The 20,942-nt window shown below is 45.2% G+C and overlaps 1 protein-coding gene across 1 annotated transcript in view; it reads left to right on the top strand.

The window, feature by feature from the left end:
• Positions 1 to 20,942, top strand: part of GOLGA5 (golgin A5) — a 112,850-nt gene that overhangs the window by 68,241 nt on the left and 23,667 nt on the right. Inside the window, exons 9-10 of the mRNA XM_085626494.1 lie at positions 12,615 to 12,713; positions 14,275 to 14,500. Of these exons, the coding sequence (XP_085482620.1) occupies positions 12,615 to 12,713; positions 14,275 to 14,500 (325 nt within the window). The remainder of the gene's footprint in view (positions 1 to 12,614; positions 12,714 to 14,274; positions 14,501 to 20,942) is intronic.

Here is a 20,942-nt window from a genome sequence, read left to right as displayed (position 1 = left end):
CTTCCTCTTCCCTTTCTTCATCCGTAGTGTGTGTCTCTTCCGGATGCTGAGACACTGTGGCCACACGAGAAACTGAAGGGGGCGATCTGATAAGCAAGGACGGTTGCAGAATAGGTGTCTGTGGAACGGAAGATGCCGGCTCCGAGGGAGGAAACCTGCGGTAGTAATCCTCTACCATGTGTTGTAAATTTGAGACAAGAGACATTAGCATTTGCATCATCTGATTTGCTTGTCTGTCTTGAGTAGAAGCTTCTGCGTAATAATCGTAATCATCCTCCTCATCATCCTGACACTTAATAAGAAGTTCGGAGGGACTTCGGGCAGCACAAAACTTCTCATCATCCTCAGAATCCTCCATAGTCAAAAATCTCCTCAGGAGGACAAGGAGATACCTTACTTGGAGAGGTATGTAATGGTAAAAGAATGTCTTGAGAATTCTTTCTCTTCGGAAGCCCTGAAGCATCCACTAACACCGATGAAGGCTACAAGCATTGATGAAGATGTTAAGGGTACTACAGACATCAAATTTTTAGATTTAGGCAATGGTTCTTCCGTCGTCGTTATGGCCGTCGGCGGACTATGTCGACAAAGGTCTGCATCAGACGAAGCTACCGTCGACGAGGCCACCGTCGACGAGGCCACCGTCGACGAGGCCACCGTCGACGAGGCCACCGTCGACGAGGCCACCGTCGACAAGGCCGCCGTCGACGAGGCCACCGTTGACGAAGGAGATTTCTTCTTCTGCAGAACCGTCGACAGTCTCAGCGGAGATGAAGCTTTCGTCGACGAGGGCTTCTTCGTCGACAAGGATAACGTCGACGAAAGGGTCCACCTTCACTGACACCAACGTTGAAGGAGAAGATGCCAACGACATAATAATCTTGGGATGAGGAGGCGAAAAAGTAGATGTCGTGGTCATCGTAGTGGCGACAGATCTCGTCGTCGAAGAGAAGGTCGGCGATGAATCGTCTTTTTTCTGAGATAAAAGTGTCTCAGGAAGAGATTTAGACACCTGCTTAGACTTTGTGGAAGATTTTAAAGGCGTAGAGGGCACAGAATGACCCTTAGGAGGGGCATGTGCCTTTTTTGAGGATGAAGGAAGATCTTGTTGCTTAAAGGTGTGATGATGTTTTTTCAGCACCTTATAAGCCTTAGGAGATACCAACTTCGCCTCACTTGCCCTCTTTTTAGAAGCTGTTGTTCTGAGAGAGGAAAGACTCGCCTCATCAGACAAGGGATTGTCTTTAGTCTTGAGCTTCTGTAGCCACTGAAGAACACGTCCCTCCCGGTCTCTCAAGGTCTTCTGAGAAAATGTTTTACAGATCTTGCAGTCTCTCACCTGATGATCTGGGTGAAGACAGTAGATCATTTTTTGTGGGGGATCATCCACATGAAGTCGCAACTTTCCACAAGATTCACAGTGTCTGTATAGAGATCTCTTAGAAGTAGACATGTTCAGAGAACAAAATCTGAAGAAAAAATTGAAGTACTGAGCAGAGCTCAGGGAGACTCCCTTCACACGACGTGCGGTAGAAAATCTGAGAGCCTGGAGCCTCTGTGGAGATGGTTCTAGAGTGTGCTGTCACCTGCTTGGCTGGGGTTTAGACCATATCTAATGACTAGGACGAGCTATTAAAGTGAATGGTTTTCTCTATTATCTTTAAGGTTAGATGAATTACTTATTGCTATATTGCTATTACTTACTGCTCTATTGCTATTCTATGTACAGTGGGACTCCCACTTCGACTATGGGGAATGATTCAAGTGTGTGAATCTATGGAAGATACCAATACTGGAGAACCACAGTTTACAGGTAAGAAACTTATTTTCTTACCTTGTATTTTTCCTTTTCCACATCCCAAACAGACACAAGAATATGTGACCTCAATTCAGGTTTACTTCTGATATGGTTTTATAGTGTTGCCACAATATTTAGTTTTCTAAAAATAAGGAATAGGGTTTTTTCTTTTTTTTCGTAAGACGCAACAAAACATGACCATATTATGGGTTCACATTGGATACTGGTTCCTGCTTTATGTTTATTAAAGAAATGAAGGGATAGCTCAAAGTTGGGAGTGCAATCCAAAATAATACATCCAACATGGCGCAAGCTTTGTCATGCTCTCGTCGCCAGAGAACACTCCATCGCTCTGCTCTCGGTCATTACTGGCAGATGAGGTCAACCAGCCTGCCATGTTGTGTTCTAGTGGCCAGGGAATACTTCAGCATGCTATGCTCAGCCGATGATGTCATGGAAGACTGACGTGGTGAACTGGCAGCGTCTCAAGTAGGGAGCTGCCGGCTTCCAGATCCACATCAGGTATTGTTGGAGCTGGGTGTGCTACTTATTGAGACTTCACAATTAGCTAGTAAATACGTAGGATTGAAACCACCCATGCATTTCTCCTATTTTTTGGCGCTACGCCCTGATGTTTATTTTAAATTGGTAGATATGTCATCAGGAAGTCTTCTCTCCAACAACTTTCCAAGGGACCCAACCTATTGGGGTTCCAGGTGAGTTTGTACCATATCTCTGACACTCGACTTCTTCAGTTTCACTGTGTGCTTTGCAGTGTTGTTATCCACAAGGATGCTACATGCAGGCTGTTGGGAGTGTTCTTGGGTGCACGTTACTGTTTCGAACAAGGGTTTCGCACATTGATTGTTGTTTTATATTTATGTTGGTTGTTTTCCATTACTTTTATCTTTCAGTCACTGATAGGAACAGGAGAGTAAGTTAGATAGCAAGAATTCAGTAATCTTAATTTAGTCACCTTTGGTGTGCACCAATCACACAGCTCCTGGGATGCCTACTTTAGTAGATTGGGCATTGCTGTTTCTAGTCCTAAAGAATTGCAATAGAACTATTCTTTGTGCAATACAGGCAGGAAACATGTTGGCCATATGAAAAACTCTGGGACCATCAACATCCTATGAGTTCCTCCTGTTTTTAACCTTAACGGAGGCAGCCAATTTGTATTAAAGCCATTCTCTGCGCTCCGAGTAAATTTTAAGTCACCACCTTTGTTGAGCCTACCACCTCTACAACGCTAAGGGTTTTTGATTATGGTGGTATATTCTCCTTATCATTAGGCAGAGAAAAGCTCTCCAGCAAAGTGCCTGCAGGAGGAGTCCATTGACCATTGCAGCATCCGCCCCGTGAGAAGGGCAATCGCAGCATGCGACCTCAGTGAGTGAGGATTTGTGCCTCCTGGAAAAAATACTCTAGCTGACCTGGAGCTATCCCATGCCTATAATATGGGCTTGGTGAATCCACAACATATACTTGCACACCTAGTTTGTAAAAACTTCACTATAGAGAGAGAGAGGACGTGTCCTGGACCTTTATTCCTCTCAATCCCCTCCTTTTTCTATTTCAAACTTTTAAACATGCTACATGCATGCCACAAATGTTAAACCTGAAAAATCAATATACAGATCTGTGCTCTGTCTTGTGGCTAATGTAATCTATGCTACTTTCTACATTGCAGACATATTTCAATCCCTTCTGAATTTGAAGTGCCTCCAAAACATTTGTTTGAAGTCAAACTACAAATCATTTTCCCCAAAAATCTAAGTTTGGATACCCAGATGAAGAAGGTTAACCTTCTAAATGTATTGCACAGCTTCCAGTGAATACTTGAATTATGTGAAATGCTGTATAGGAGCCGAAGGCAATAAAACCATATTAGTTTTAATTTTTCAGTTTACCAGATCAGTTTGTACCACTCTTGCCACCTTTGAAGCATTTGCTATGTGTACGGGTTTTGACAAAGGGATGCTGTGCTGTCAGTGAAAGAGACATTAAATAAAAGGTTTCCTGAGATGGATGCAGCAATGGGGTTTTCGCCATCAAGAGAAATGTTTGTTATTTCGACACCAGTATACACGAGAAAAGCTAGTACGTTCTGCACATTTCACCTCCGTGCATGCGATTGAAGCTATATACATTTTGCTGGATCTAATTTTGGTTGACCCATTGGTAAGTGATCTCAAGTCCATTCAATGTGTGATCGTATAATTAATTTTTGTATGCAGTGTTGGGGTACAACGGATGTCTTTCCAGTTGTCCTCTGACATGAAAATGGTATTGGGAGCCTGAAGACAGTCTAGTCAGAATTATCATCTGGGAGTGCAAACTAAAAGGCTCACGGAACAGATTTGTCTTCAAGGCTGTCTTGAATTTCCAAAAATTAAATTTGTCTTCGATGCTGAGCATTAAAGGAAGCGAATTCTAAAGTGAGAAGTCATGAGTGCTGCGTGTCGTTTGTGTGTCACCAGATATACAGAGAGTCTGTTTTTACAGAGGCCAACCTAAGCCATCTGGTTAGCTGGAATGGTAGAGTCAGATCCCTTCGGAGGGCTATATGGCAGACTGGCTACTGGGCACCAACCGCAGATGTTGAGGTAATTTGCCGCTGGTATTTAGATTTCTTTCCTGCTGTCGCTCTGCAGAGTGGGCCAAGTGCACCCTTTTCACACTTGCCTCGCAGGGTAGTGAGGGTAAGTAGCCAAAGGCTTCTCAAAGATGTAGTGTGGAGGTTAAGAACTCAGTAGTCAATCAGACACAATAGAATATTATCCAGTAGTACTTATCTTTTGTTAAAATAAAAGAACTTTAATCTTAAAGCAAAATACAACACACACACCATGATGGTTCAGTTACAGGGTGTAACCTCACCTATGTGTTCTAGTGAAATACTTGTACCTTCTTCTCTCTACAAAGCTCCTAATGTCTGTGGTAACTTAGGCAAAGATACGGATATAGGCATTGATTAGACACAGGTGCAGATCGCTATCAATGATCCTAATGGATAGTTTTTAAGTCAGTTCAGTAGTCTTTCTGCCAAAACCTAGCATTGTAGTAGTAGGATTTACATTTGCTTGAATCTGGCTCAGTTCATGCAAGATCAGCTTCACGTTACTTGCTTTATAGCATTTTGGATCGGCAGCGCTGGCTGGTGTTCTTCAGTGGCGTTGTACCATGTGGTTTCCGCATCAATGAAGGGAGACTGTGGATGTTGATCTCATGGCTCTCTGGGACACTGGTTTGGAACAATGTGTAAGGCCTCATCTTCTGTGTATGCAGCCTCTGGGCCAATGCAAGCAGGCACCCGCCTTGGGGATTTGCGACCTCCAGGTTGATGTGGGTGGGGTAAATGTCTTTGGTACTTGTGTCCTGTGCGCGTGGGGCAGGCAGGCAGGCAATCGTCTTCATGATTTTTAGCCTCCAGTCCAATACAGCAACCCCTCACATGCAGCAGACTTGCAGCAGACTTGCAGCAGTTTGCAACAGAAATACCGAGCATCCCTATCTTGGTGGATAATTTGTCTCAGAGCTCACTTTAGAAAATTCACTATATGACCATGGACCCCTCACACTCCTGGCTCATACCTGCTTCTTTCCCTTATGTTAGTCTACTTCTTCTGGGGTTCCACACTCATGGACCACTCTGAGTTTCTCATCCTTGATATTCTTTCCTCCTGCAAGGCTTCGTACTCTCATTCCCTTCTGAACGAGCAGGAAAGCTTATATGATCTAGGCAGACCCTTAGACTTCAGGTGATGTTTCCCAACCAATGGTAGACTGACTGTCATGCAGACTCCAGCTTCTTTCCTTCTTAAAATTGAAATTGGATACGGAACAAAGTGGTTTGGTTCCCACTCATATACTCAATTTCCCGACAGGGAATATGGATTCACTAAGGTTTCAGCATCGAGTTGGAATGGCTCTCTTTCAGGTGTCACTTTCTGGCCTTTCCTCAGATACAGCCTTTGTGTGAGGTGATGGCTCTCATAAAGGGTAGCAATGATGTTGGCTCCAGGCAGGAATATCCTAAACAATGGCACAAGAGTGTGAAAGCTCTGTACCTGGCTGTCCTCAGTCTTCTTGAAGCAGCAATAAAGAACAGACAAAAGAGCAGGCCGGGTCTCGAAACGTACTCCCCTTGAACAGAAGCTTCAGTCTCGCCCCACATCCCCACCCTCTGTCAAATGGCAGTGCACAGGAAGTACTAATCAGCAGCCTTTCATTAGAAAGACCATTACATTGTAATGGTAGCTCTTTCTCCATTCTACCTCACTACAGTGTCTGGGTCTCCATCCTCCAGCTGCAGGAATTCAATCAATACACTCCCACCTTCTGGGGATGCTCTATCAACTCTCTATGTTATTTCTTGCTAAAGTAGGAGTCATCCAGAATGGATCATACTGGTCTCTGTACTCCTAATCTCACCACACACGAAGTCCTATTTCCACCAATTTGTTACACATCCACCTCAAGTACACTCACGCCTTTGAAGCAAAACAGCAACACAGGCATGTGTGGTTAACACTCACAGGATCTTTACACAAGAGTGGTCAGTAGACCACACTCTGCTGATATAGAGAAAAATACTCTGTATGCTGCCACTGCAACTTTATGTGACTAGCCCCAGGCATCAACAGTAGCCCTTTCCCAGCTATGAGGGGATACCCCTGCAGGTCATTGAACAGGTTCTGGACCATGCTTTCCCATTGATGATGTTGAGGTAATTGATTGTGTGAAAATCGTAATCAATATTCCTCGTACCACATAAGCCACTCTCCCGGGAATGTCCCTAAAATCTAGAAAATCTAGAAAGCACTGCCAACTCACAATAGGCTTGCAACCTCTTCATTTTATTTAAAAGATATCTCCAAAATCACTTTCTCGATAAATCCACCTATCCTACATAGTTTATTGTTTATTACTTTTTTAAACTTCCTTTCTCCCAGCTGGTAAGTCATTCTACTTTGCCCTTCTTAATATGTCATGTTGATGTATGATGTCCTACTTCTACTTCATTAGTAATATTAACTTTCTCATCAATTTAGTAAAGCAAACTGACATTGTTTTTGCGGGTATGGTTTGCAATATCTCAAGAACTAAATAAAGTCATATAAAGGATCATAAATGTGAGAATTGGAATTTAGGTACAATAACAGTAGATGCCCCAACTCCTGTATAAGGTGGCTGTGGAGAGCAAAGAGGCTCTGAATAAACAAAACAGAAGTCCAAGTTAAGAGTGCGAAATGCTATTCGGGTACTTGCGCACCATGGGATTCCCTCTGATAGTAACCCAGCTTTCCTTTTGTTTTTAGATCTTTTGGCAGCTATTAAAACTGATTTTATTGGAGTGCTTGAAATCACTGTCCAGGATGTTTGAAAGTATTGGCTTTGTTTGCCATGTTATAAGAGATTAAATTAAGGTTGGGCTCTGCCACACCAATCCCGTCCTATTTGGTTTCAGAAACATCTACATTTGCTCCAGTTTTATTTGCTTTTGTGCACTTCGCAATGTCCTCTGAATATACAGTGCAACACCACCTCCAACTGCAGCACTGTTTAGTTGGGCCCTGCAGTGCAGGCGGCGAAATGTCCATCGTCAGGAACAATGCGGCACAAAGACTGCATACCCGGTATAGTAACCACAGTCTGCATGACTTGTCACTGTTAGAAGGGAACACCGAAGGGGAATCATTTATTAACAAGCACTAGCTGACATCCAGATCAACATAAGGAAGCTTTGCCTACATGTCAAAACTGAAGAAAACGTATTTGTAGTTAAAGTCCCTCATGAAGAGTGACGAAGTGTTCGGCGTGATATTTATCACACATGATAAATAACAATACAATTGTTACCGTAATTTTTCGGATGTAAGAAGTATCTCTCATTACAAGTTTCCCTGTTATAATTGGGAATAACGTTGAGTTTGGTGCCTGTTAGACCTGTCGGCCCTTTGGGTGGTCCCTCCTCTCCATTATTTATTTTGTCCCACTTTTGCCTCAAGCCCTGTTAGTATTTTTCCTTTTTGGGAACCACCAGACTTTTTAGTATTGATGCAGATTCAGGGAGCCATTTTATCTACCCCTGGAACTTCTGTCTGAGGGCCTGGAGCACAAAATGGTGGCCATCTGTGACATCATCAGAACCCACTGGAACCTACTAGAACCTTCTGCAACATTCTGGAGCCCTGTGACAGTTGGAGGCGGTTTAGAATGTTGGGAAGCTAAGACAGAGAGTTGGCAGTTGGAGCTGGCAGTTGGCACCTGACTGGTGAAGAGAGAGCAGCAGAAACCTGAAGGAGGAAGGAGTGAGGCAGCAGGGGTGGAAACTTGTGCCTGGAGTGGGGTCCATAAACCCACCCTTGATACTAGTCCCTACTGACTGAGCCCAGCCTGGAGCCCTGTGTGGGAGAAAGCAAGAAAAACCAACTTGAGGACCTGGACAGCAGGAACAGGCCTTAAAAGTAAAGAACAGCAAGTACCTGACCTGGTTACTGGTAACTACCTGAAGTCCGACGTCGAGAAGCCTAGAGACCTGGAGCCCGAGGTGGAGAAGCGGCGCTGACTGGAAAAGCAGACGTCGTACCCGGAGCCGCCAGAGGTCGAGAGAGGGCGCCGACGGAGGTCGTAGAGAGTACCAGAGGTCGAGGAGGAAGTCACCCGAGGTCGAGTGAGCGGCGTCGACGGGGGAGTGAAGTCCGCCCTCCGGAGTCGCCGGAGACCGAGGTGAAGCGTGCCGGAGGTCGGGAGTGGAGATCGCACTCCGGAGTCGCCGGAACCTGAGGAGAGGAGCACCGGAGGTCGGGAGTGGAGGTCGCACTCCGGAGTCGCCGGAACCTGAGGAGAGGAGCACCGGAGGTCGGGAGTGGGGATCGCACTCCGGAGCCGCCGGAAGTCGACATCGAGTCAAGGCCGGCCGACGTCATCGAACCTGAGGTCGCCATCGGACCGGAGCCGCCTGAAGTCGACATCGAGCCAAGACTGCCCGACGTCATCGAATCGGAGATCGACATCGAGCCGAGGCCGCCGACATCGAACCGGAACCGCCTACCGGCGTCGTCAAGAACTGACATTGTGCCGAGGCCGCCGACATCGAACCGGAACCGCCTCACGGCGTCGACACGACTCCAGCGGCGTCGGAGCTTCAGAAAAAGGGCAGTAAGTGGAATAGAGGGCGCCTAAGGCCCTATGGAATCCTGAGAGACTGTCCTAGGGGCTAGAGAGGTGCTGGAACCAGCTTGATTGTGCCAGGGGTGAGCTGAGACTAATTCAGAGGGGTTGTGTAGAGTGAGGGAGCTAGGTCTCTAGAATTCCCCCCCTTGATCTACCTCAGTTTAGGCCTCAGCCTTGTCCAAGCCAGGGAGTAGACACCCTCAAGCCATCCATCTAACCACAAGCTGTGACTGGGCCAAATCCGCCCATAGAAATCTAAATGTGATCTGATTCTATGAGTGTCACTGTCAGCTTTTAATTATTTATTGAGAGCACTGTATTTATTGTATTTAACCTATTTATTGCTTCACTGTATTTATTGTTCCACAGTATTTATTGTCGCACAATATTTATTGGCTTGCAGTATTTATTGCCTCATAATATTTAATTGCCTGTATGTGATGCACTTATATTCATGCCTTAATTATTTATGATCTCCCCTATTTATTGAATCATTAAGACAGTATTTATTTGACGTACCCTTCCACAGAAAAAGCCTTGTATATGGTGATTGTGTTATTATTTATTTAATCAGCAACTAAGAGAAAAAGAAGATAAACAGAGATATTTTCATAATTTTTACGGTGTAGAGTCGTTTTTGGAACGGATGCACGCATGGTTATTGTATGGGTATGACGTATGCTTAGCACGGTGCCTGATTCCTGACCACTCGAGCCAAGCTACCACTGTGTATGTCTGGAGAGACCCCGTTACCACCATCCTTTCCGGTGTGGGAGTGGAGTTTTTCTAACAGTGCCTTATACACCAAAACCGCATTTCTCTGTTGTTACTAGGCACTTCCACCCCCCCCACACCCATACATTTCGAGAGTTATTATATCATGTAGTTTTCTAAGCATTACTTGTAATTCTGATACGTGAGATCACAAGAGTCACCACACATACCAAAATGCCCCCGGTCGCGATGCACTGAGGATCTGTATATTGTGTAATTCAGGACAGGGCTTTTTTCTTCATGGTAGGTGCTGAATAACATCCTGCGGGACCTAACCAGGTGGAGTCAGTCTGGATTTCTCTCCTGGGCTGTATTATGAATACAGCGCACTTTCACTCTTTACGCCATGGCACACCTTTCAAATGGAGCGCCAGGCACAAACGGACTGTGCACCGTAATGCAAAGAATGCGCTGCCCCTTGGGCAGCTGCAAACTCTATATGCCCTCGGGGCTGCCCATTCAAGTGAAATACAAAGTGCCTGCTTCAAAGCTGCTCCTTGTTTCATAGTGCAGATAGCATGCTGCCTGCACTTTCAGGAGGCATAAGAGATCCCCTTGCAGGCGGGTGTAGAGATAGACTGCATCCGCCTGCATGGGGGCATCTGGGGTAGGGTCCATGGGACCCCCTCTCTCCCCTCCTGAGGGCTTCCTTTAAGAGGCCCCCTAAAATTGTGACACCTTGTTCTGGTGCACTTTCAGTGCACCTCCTAAAAGCCTGTTTGCCTTTTCGCTCGCGTCAATAATATGGCGTGGCCGCAGAGGAAAAGTTATTCCTTCATTCGCATGGGGCCATGCCCCCATGCAAATGAGGGACCACCCTCTCATGATAGCGCTAGCGCTACTTGTGCGCCAGTGCTATCAGTATTACAGAAGGATCCGCACAAGTGTTTACGGCCCATTCTGTAATACCAAAGTGCCCCCAGAGGCCGCAACAGGCATGTGCACCAGCTTTGTATGTCCCCAGGGGGGCACTTTCTGTAATATGGCCCCAGGAGTACTAGAGCTGGAAGGAAACACCATAGCATCAAAAGCAATCCGTGTGTAATGTTACAGTAAGCAAAGTAACCCAGGCAGTTAAGTGTCAGCTTTTTACATGTGGTGTAAGCTGATGGTCACAAGTTTGAGTCTCAGCTTGAAGAAGTCAGCCTTTCGTTCTTCTGAGTTTGATAACTGCGTAATATTAAAAATGCTTAACACTAACATCTACTATTGTACAATAATTTCAAAGGGCACACCTCTAGTATTATGTCATAATTGCATGATGGCACAATGCTGTTGGCAGTTAGGTTGCTTCAGAAGCAGAGTGAAAGGCAGTCCTAGAAGCCAGTTATCTCCGATCTGGTGGTGTGGTGGAAACAGTGTTACCTTCTATTTCCTGATGTTCTGTAGAAGCAATCTTACTTCGTTTTTTGTTAATCTTCCCATGCGTGGGCAGATGCAGGATTGAGGGACCATAGTCTTCTGCCTCCTGCTGCAGTGCATCCATATAGACTCGTTTTGATATGGCTAAGGAGCCTGGGCTTAATGCCATCAGGTTGGTGAGTTTAGGGTTTGAAGTGGTAATATTGAAACTATCATACCAATGTGTGTGCTAAACTGGGACTCGGGGCCCCATTAGGATGGCGGGCGGACTTCAGTCCACCCTCCACCCTAGCGGTGCTGGGACAGGCCGCCAGGGGTGCGGCGGTCCAGCACCGCCAATTAGGATGCGACCGCCACCCTGGCGGTCGCATCCTGTTTACCTAACATTGTATACCTGTATACCTAACATTGCGGAGGGTGCTGCTGTAAGCAGCACCCGCCCCAATGCCAAAGTGGCATGTTGCACATTGCCATGCAGAAGGTGGCAGGCACCGCGCGGTGCCTGCCACCTTGTGCGTGGCAATGTAGGAGGGTACCATAGGTACCCCCCAAGTGCAGCCCCCCACACCGCAACGGGCCCCCACAGCAATTCCCGCCTGCCTTTCCATGGCGGCATCGCCTCCATGGAAAGGCCTGGACTGCCAGGGATTATAATATGGATGGACCATATTGTGCCCGAGTTCCGCCCGGCCGGCAATCGTGCGGATTACTGACCGGCGCGAAAGCGCCGGACAGACTTTCCGTCCGCCGCGGTACCCCCCGCCATGGTAATATGGCGGGGGGTAAATGTGGTTGTGATGGCGGGCAGATTGCCACCGCCGGCCGGGTGGTGGCGATCTGCCCGCCATCATAATGGGGCCCTTAGTGTGGAAAATGAAATCACAATTGGGGGCGGGGGATGAGATCCAGAGACATTCCACGAAAGTGAACCCAGTTCAGGAACGCCGGTTAATCTTCAAGAGCTCATATGGCTTTATGCAAACCTATATCTGTAGGAATTGAGTTATAGTTTTATAGTATCTGGTAACACATGTTGTCATGAAACAAAACTGATTGATGTGAAAAACTTTAGTCATTACTCCACAGTTACCACTATCAATATCCTTCTTAACTCGACTTGTAGACAGCTTATTCATTTATAGTACTGACTAGCACATTATTCATTTGATGTGCCATTGATACCAGACGAATCATGCCATGCCGAGTCTGACACTGTATTCCAGGATCTTGATTCATGGTAGTGTGTATTAAACTTTAAATGAATGATGCGTCTCTTATAAACTAAAACAACACACAATTATTCTTTCAAGTCCAGGACAGTTTTTAATGTGGTTCATTTAAGCTTTAAATGTTAAGTGTTTGATTCATCTTCAGCTGTTGCCTTCTCAACGTTTACAGTAACCAAAAAACAAACTTTCTTGACAGCTTAAAAGAGAAGGAGATCTGTATGCAGAATATTTCTGAAAACATAATCTATTTTTTCCGAATAATATCATAGGAGTTTCAGTACACGGAGGAAGAACTATACAGAACAAAGAGTACCTTGCAGAGCAGAATGAAAGATCGTGAGGATGAGATTCAGAAACTCAGAAATCAGGTATCTAATAATTTTGCCTTCTATTTTCTGTTGAATGCGTTTATTAAGAGGAATGGTTATTTCCAGCACCACCTACATGTAGATGCTTATGCTACGTTTAAAAGGTCTCACTAAAAAGATGCCCTGTCTGGAAATTAATTTCTTTAATTATTATGGCCCTCACATCACCTACAGTGAATATTATTGTTGGAAGTGACAGCTTTGGTAGGGGTATGGGATGTCTGGGGCCTGGGCTCTCCTTTCTATTGGATTAAACCCTTGCATTTTGGGCTAAATGATTATATTATTAGAATGTTTCTCCATCTACGAGTCCATTGAGTCAGTAGTATATTTTGTAGTCAAGTTTAGTCTCCCTTTGTTTAAACCCTTTTAACATGATAAAACACACACGTTTACGATTATTACTGCATCAGATCTTTTTGTACTGATGTGGTGTCTACTGTCTGTACTTCCTAGAGCCAGTAGGCTCAATGCCACAATTACATGTCCACCACCTCCCCTATGTGGGACCCTTCTTGGGATCTTTATTTTCAGTTCTGCTGTACGTTATATGCTCCGTGGTAGCTATAAGAAAACATTGGGACCTGAAATATGTACAATATACTTACACATAGGGGCTTTCAGCCACCCCTCTTCATCAGTTGATCATTTGTTGTCATTCACATTTTGCTGCTGCCCACGACAGCATGTAGCATGGGGCAGTGGATCAGCCTACTGAAGCCACTAGTTAACTTCACTGAGTGTCTGCATTTTGCTCTCTCACAAGGATAACGTCCACACACAAGCTAGCTACCTTCAGTGACAATTGTTTGTTTTTACTCTATAATTACTTTAGTGGTGCCTTTGTGCTTAGAGCCTGATGTGATAGCAGGTCGCATCTGATGCACATTCCATCTTTATCAGATCCCATGTCCTGCCAATGCTGTTGTAAATTCCTTTTGGAGTGTTTTGCTTTTCTGACGGCTGCTATTTCACAGCATACCGATTAGATTGTGTCCATTTGAAACTGTTCTGTATTAGGTTATCCTCTTTATACTTTTTTTCTTTCCTTCTCTTTCTTTCATAATTTCTTGCCTTTCATTATGTTCTCTTTCCTTCTCTTTCTCTTTCCTTCTCTCTTTATCTTTCCCTCTTTAATTATTCTGTCTTTCATTTTCTTTCTTACCTTCTTTCATACTTGCCTTCTTTTTTCTTTTCTTCATTCTTTTTCCTTTCCTTTTTTCCTTCTTCCTTTCCTTTCCTTCTTTCTTCCTCTCTTTCCTTCCCCCGATCAATTGGTTTTGCCAATGCTTGTTGACTGTGGAAGTGAATTTGAGCATTGTGCTGGTGTGCATGTAGTGAAACATTGAGAGACCTCATGTAACAGTTATTTTCACCCTATCTGTTGATTACTAGGCTGAGAGCTATATCCAATCCATATCTTGACAAAAAAACAGCAGTGTACAACAAGTAGAAAAATAAAGTTTTCTTTAGGTTTAAAATATTTTTATGTTTCATGTTGTGGTAATTCCATAGTCAATGGAATAGCAAAGTGTATATCCTATTCTGTTAATTTTTCTAGCTCACAAATAAAGCTTTGAGTAGTAGCAGTCAGACAGAGCTGGAGAACCGATTACATCAGCTGACCGAAACACTGATACAGAAGCAAACAATGCTTGAGAGTCTCAGTACAGAGAAAAACTCACTAGTCTACCAGCTTGAACGACTTGAGCAACAGCTGAAGAGCATCCAAGGCAGTAGTGCCAATGGGCCTTCAATCAACATGTCTGGCATAGACAATGGTGAAGGTACGTTCATTCTTAAAAATATCTTTATTAACATTTTTACACATGCAAAATATACCTTTAGTTACATATTTAATTTCTCGGTTAAGGATGTAAACAACCCAAAAAAAATAAAAGAAAAAAGCAATATTTTCCTGAGAATTAATTTACACCAATTACTGATATCCGTAGTAAGATCAAAAAGTGTATTGAATTTAAAAACAAAAATTTGTTACTGGGCAGGACACTTCTTGATATCAGTCACACATGACTGAGGTCACCTCTGTGGTGGGCTGGGATCATATTTGGACAACCTGACAATTCAGGGCACTTGGACTTAACAACTGCTTCCATTGCATATCAGTCTTTTTGAGTGTATGAAAGTTCAACCAGCGCTAAGCCTTTTACACAGTAATTTGTAATGCTCAACTCAACAGACTACATGGCCACTATGTACTACACCCAGAAAGCAGGGGGGAGGGGTGCAAAACTCTACTTCACCTGGCAGCCTTAGAACAAACATTATGGCATTGGGCCCTTCCTCATCAAGACTTCCTTCTATTGATGCATCTCCCAGGACAGGGCGATGGCTTGGCATACCCGCTAAGAATGATGCAGAAACAAACACATCAAGGGGAGATGAATTCCCAAGTGCTACATTAGGGCTTTCAGAACTAGGGATGCCCACAATTGATCTTTTTGCCAATGCAAAAAACACAAAATGCCCAAGCTTCGCCTCCAGGTACCCATAACCACAGTCCAGGGGCACTGCACTATGAGTGAATTCAGGGACATTTGCCAGCACTTTTTCTCCACTACCACTGATTTCATATGTAGTGAGAAAAAATGAGACCGACATCCATGAGACTCATTTTAATGTCTCCACTTTGGTGAGACAACCATGGAACTCCATGCTATTGGACATGTCAATTTACCTACGCACAAAAACCCCCACTATATCCCGAACTTCTGCTACGACAACCTGATCTTGAATCTTGACCTGACCCGAGGTCTTAGAGTTCGGCTATCTTTAACTTCATCAGGAATGTATTCTTATTCAAAAGGGGGATCGCAGGCTCAATACAAGAGAGCACTAGACACCCAAATATAAAATGTCTGTACACTTCTGTATCATTAGGTACAAATAACCACTTCAGGCTTTTGAACAAGACATTATATTTTATTTTCTGCATTTGCGGACATCAGGCCTAGCATGCACCTCTATTATGCTCCATTTGGCAGCTGTAGCAGCCTATATACAGAGTAGATAACCCCAATCTCAATTTAAGATTCCAGTTTCAAAGGATTATGTGGCGGGCTATCCACCAAGAACGCTACCGGCTCCTTCATCTGAATATTTTGTTCAATGGCATGTGTGGCTGTAGATACACATGCTCTGCATACTTCCACCATCTAGTGTTTGGTCCGGATGTGTGCAAGTTGTTTTTCTTCAAAGAAGTCTTTCAAGTCACAGACAAATTGACTCCTGTTGGGGATAGTGTGATAGTGTGCATGGGCATTGACTCCATTATTAAACTGTTTTCTTTCCGCTGTCGGGTTCGGACGTGTTTTGTGGCGTTCTGGTTCCATTCGGTTCGCTATCCATTTCCACCCTCATCAGTATTGTTTCGGTCACGTTTTCCATCTTTGCGTCCGGAAAATCTGAGAACTTTTGTCAGTCGATTCGACGTGCTCCTATCGCGACCCTCGCGCTTTGCCCGTTTGGGCATACTCTTTGTTTTAGGCAGCTTCGACCAACATAAAAATAATGTGAGAATAAGAACAATGATTTACGGAAAAAAACAGGTGACGTTTTAAATTACACAATCAATTCATAGGTGGTTAAGACGTCTGTGGTGTATAACATAGTGTTGTAAGTGTTGTCAATGAGTGGCCAATAAAGATTTGTAAACATTTAGTGGTAAAATTACGACAGAATGCTAAGAGCAGGCAGACTAAGTCATGCATGTTGTCCACTATACAAACTCTAAATACTGTATCCAAAGACCTGGCGCTGATTCTTGTGTGGCTGTTATTTGTTTAAACTTCTAGATGTAAGCTAAGTAGGGTTCCATCCCCGTCAATGCACTTAATTAAAAATATTGATCGGGACCGGAGACTAAACTAAAGTGCCTGTTCAAAATCAACGTTTGAGTAGAATGGTCAAATGTGGGTAGCAATTCAAAATGTGTACGGTTGGCGTAAAGCTACTAAAATCAGATATAATACTATTTTAATGCTGTTAGTAGAATTTAGAGACCAAAGATGATCAACTGCCAGGAATTTGTACTTAAAATGCTAAGACATAAAAGTGTCATGTTGTAGGAAGCTGGCTCTTTATATACCACTAGGTGATTATATTTGCAAAGAGTACAGAGGTTCCCCCAGAAGTGTACAGGGCTCAATGTAAACCCAAAGTGCTGTATGTGGTAGTGTGATCGAGCAGCCTTAGGCCTAATACAGAGGAGTATAAGACGTTTGTTATGCACACAGTGATTAATAAATGAAACTCAACTCAAAAAGGAGATCCACATCAATGTTAGAAAAACAAGCTTCTTTCAAGATTTATTTTAAGAGCAAGATGTACGCAAAAAAGTAAGTGCGATAATCAGGAAAAATACTTTACACTTTAAAAAGTGGACACACTGCAATTTTCAGGTTTGTAATGTTGACCGATAGGAGGAAAGTACTCACATACAGTTTCATGGGTCTGGGTTCAACATCAGGCAAGGTTCAAATCAGCACCAAGACTGCACCACCAGCGGCACAGGGGTGGCCGGGTGCAGAGGTCAAATTGGGGGTCAGGTGCCCAATATTAATCAAGAGAAACAGGGGGTATTCAAAGTTGCGTTGGTCACAGGTGAGTAAAGTGGTGTCAAGGGTCAATCTCCTGGAGTTAAGGTAGGTACAGGAGGGCCACAGAGCAGCACCAAACTTACACCCTCAGCAGCACAGGGGCGGCTTGGTGCAGAGTGCCAACACAGCATTGGGCACCCAATACTATTCAATGGGAGAGATCGGTCTTGAAGAAAGGCTCAGGCCAGGAGGCCGGGCAAAGAAAACCCACAGCTGCCCAGGTAAGTAGAGATGCTAGGAGACTTAGGGCCACTGTCGGTCAAGCTCCCCAAGGCCCAGGAACTTTGGTTGCAGGGTTGTCCTTAGGTATTGTAAAGGTCTTATCGGGCAGGTCGCGGTCAGGGGGAGTCTTCGTGTTGAAGCTGCAGGCGTCGAGGTGGAGTCCGGCAGGTTCAGCCCATGGTGGACTCTTGCTTAGAAGCGCTGGGGAACCTTCACAAAACCAGTGGGCCACTTGGTCTCGGCCCGTGGGTGTCGGGTGCAGACATGGGTCCGGCAGTGGTTTTGCAATTCCTCAGGGTAGAGTTCTTCTTTAAAGTTGGTTTCTTCTGGACAGGTCCGCTGTCCTGGGGAGATCTTGATCTTTGTGGAAGGCAGGCAGTCCTCTCAAGGATTTGGAGGTCGCCGGGCTGCAGGACAAGTCGGCTTTTAGCGCAGGCTCGTCGAGCGCTACAGACAGACCGGTAGGGCTGAAGCCAAGTCAGTCGGTGTCTGTAGTCTTCTCTGCTGGTGCATCACTGTAGTGTCACACTATTCTTAGGTCATCAGGAACCTGATTTCGGGGTCTGGGGGTGCCACCTAAATACTAGATTTAGGGGCGTTATAGGGGAGTGACCGGTAGGGACCAGTGGGTCTCTTATGTGGTGGGACTACCCAGCACCTGAGGGGTGGAGTTGGCAAAGAGTGGCACACCTCCTTTGCTCACTAAGTTTTCCCATCTGTTCTTCCACTAAAAGTGGGTGTTGGAGCTGGAGGCTGCCATCTTCTGCTAGCAGCAGAGACTGAGGTCGCATTACAAAGGTGGCAAGGCCTTTGAAGCTTTCCTCTTGAGCACGGTGCTCATCCTGGGGGAGGAGGTGTGGCACCTCTGCCCAGGATGGTCTTTGTTTCTGGCCTCAGAGAGCAGGGGCGTCAGAAAAGTTTTACCGGGCAGGTTGTGGGCAGGCGGAGTCTTCGGGTTGAGGTAGAATCCAGCAGCAGTCAGCCCATGGTGGACTCTGGCTCAGAAGCGCTGGCGAACCTTCTCAGGACCGGTTGGCCACTTGTACTTGGGTCGTGCGCGTAGGTTGCAGAGGTGGTTACGGAGGCTGTTTCACTGTTCCTTGGGGCAGAGTTCTTTTTCTTTAAAGTTGTTTTTTTTTCTGGCCAGGTCTGCTGTCCACAGGAGATATAGAGTTTTTGTTGAAGGCAGGCAAACCTCCCAGAGTTTCGAAGGTTGCAGGGCCTACAGGACTTATCGACTTTTAGGGCTGACGCAGAGTCAGTCACTAGTACTTCTTTCTTGCTGGTGCATCTCTTCTGCGTCCGGACTTTGTAGCTCACCTGGAATCTGATTCAGAGTCTGGGTGTACCACCTAAAAACTAGATTTAGGGGCGTTCTAGGGTAGTGACAGGTAGGGACCAATGGGTTCCTTACCTGGGGTGTCTAGACCTTTGAATCTTCCTTCTCGAGCTCTGTGCTAATCCTGGGGGAATAGGTATGTGTGTCTGACACCTCTGCCCAGGATGGGCTTTTTCCTGGCCTTAGAGAGCAGGGGTTCTCGACCCAGGGGTCCATAAACGTGCCTGGTGGTGTCAGGCTGCTTAAAGCCAGTCAGAGACCACACCAGGGTTGGTAGGTAGGTTTTCAGGGCACACCCCTGCGGTTTCCCTCTGGGTACATCTGTCCGTAAACCAAACACTGGCATCAGTTTGGGTTTATTGAGAGGAGTTCTTTCGTACCAAACACTCCTGGGTTCGGTAAAGCCATCATGGTGCTGGCTAACTCGAGTTGTCGAGTTCACAGCCCATGTATTTTCTATGGCTTCACTGGCACCTACAATACTAACAATAGACTTAACTATTATAGGGGCATATCTGCTCATGCAGATATTCCCACACCTGAGATATATTGCACCCTTCCTTACAGCTTGTAAGGCCTGCTAGAGGGGTGACTTACCCATACATTAGTCAGTGCTGCTTTGACAAGGCACACAGGCAGTGTGCCATGTCGACGTTGTCATTTTTGTCTGCACCAAGGCATGCAGGCTGCAGTGGCAGTTTGCATGGCCTTGGTGACAGGTCCCCAGGGGACCCTCTTCAGTCCCAATGCCCTTGGTACCGCGGATACCATTTACTAGGGACCTCCATGGGGGGTCTGAAGTTGCCAATCGTGGTACAGTTTTAGGGAAAGAAAACTGGTACTGGGAACCTGGACAGCAGGGACCCAGTACTCTACAGTCAAAGTTGCATCAAAAGCCAGGCACAAAGTTTGGGGGTGTGATACTGCAACAGAAACCCACTTTCCCACACGTGCTAAAAAGTGCTGGATAATCACAGTAGTAGTACTATAAAAATGCTGGTACATCCGGTGCAAAGCAGTGGAAAACTAGATGGGTAGGATAGGCGAAGTTCAGTGTGGGGTCGGCACGCATTGGTGGAAAGACGCAGCTTATAACCGCATCGTAATTACAGAGTTCGCCTAGCAGCCTGCCCAAACTATATTCTTTTTGGCGGACCGATCTGAGGCTTCACACTCTGTGCACATCATGAATCGAATTCATTTTACCAGCGCACTCCAGGCTCATAGCCCTATGACCCTGAGGAGATGGTTGTTAGACTAAGTTCCTTAACATGTTTATCCCCTGGTCCAAAATGTTATCAAGCCGGCTATTACTTGGGTAAGCATCATTTAGGAGGTTGCCTGTTTTGCTCGTATCCCTTGTTTAATCAGGAAATGGCGAAGAAACCGCCTACGGTAATTGGTTAGCACAGGACAGATGCAGAGTAGGTGCGGTATAGACTTCTGGAACAAGCAACAGAGATGTCAGTTATTACTGAAGGGGCGGCTCGCCCATGCAGGGAGATGATTTAATGAGGAGAAGCTGTCCTTACAAATAAGGTAGAATTTAGCTTTGTAGTATAAGGAGAATGTATCAGAAATTTATTTTTAAACTCATCTTTTAAGGTAGCTCCTAATAACAAGGTCCGCATGTTTTCTGCTCCTAAGGTTCCAATGATCCACTTCAAAAGATTCCTTATGAACTGATATGTTTAAAGCTATTTTGAACCGCTGGTGGGGGAGATTCAGTTTCCAGAGAGCTGCTGAGCTTCAGCGAGAGCGATCTTCCAATGAGTTTGAGGCACCAAATTATTCAATAACACTTCCAGACAAATGTGGTTCTTCAATGAGCCTTCTTTTGCGGTACGTGCTGAGTGCATATATTTGAAGAGGCTAGCTTTCTGTCCTAGAAACTGGTTTCTCAGCATGAATTCCAGGCTAATCTGTGCTGGAGAGGTGTGATGAGGGATCTTAAACAGTGATCTGAAAACAGCACTTGAGGCATAGTTCATAAAGACGCCTAGTTTCCCCGTGAAAGCTTTCATGCCATACCCCAATGTGTGGATGAGT

The sequence above is a fragment of the Triturus cristatus genome, chromosome 9 (assembly GCF_964204655.1).
Source record: "Triturus cristatus chromosome 9, aTriCri1.1, whole genome shotgun sequence".
Classification (NCBI taxonomy): domain Eukaryota; kingdom Metazoa; phylum Chordata; class Amphibia; order Caudata; family Salamandridae; genus Triturus; species Triturus cristatus.
Note: the sequence above shows the minus strand (reverse complement) of the source record. Positions and strands in the feature narration are given on the sequence as shown.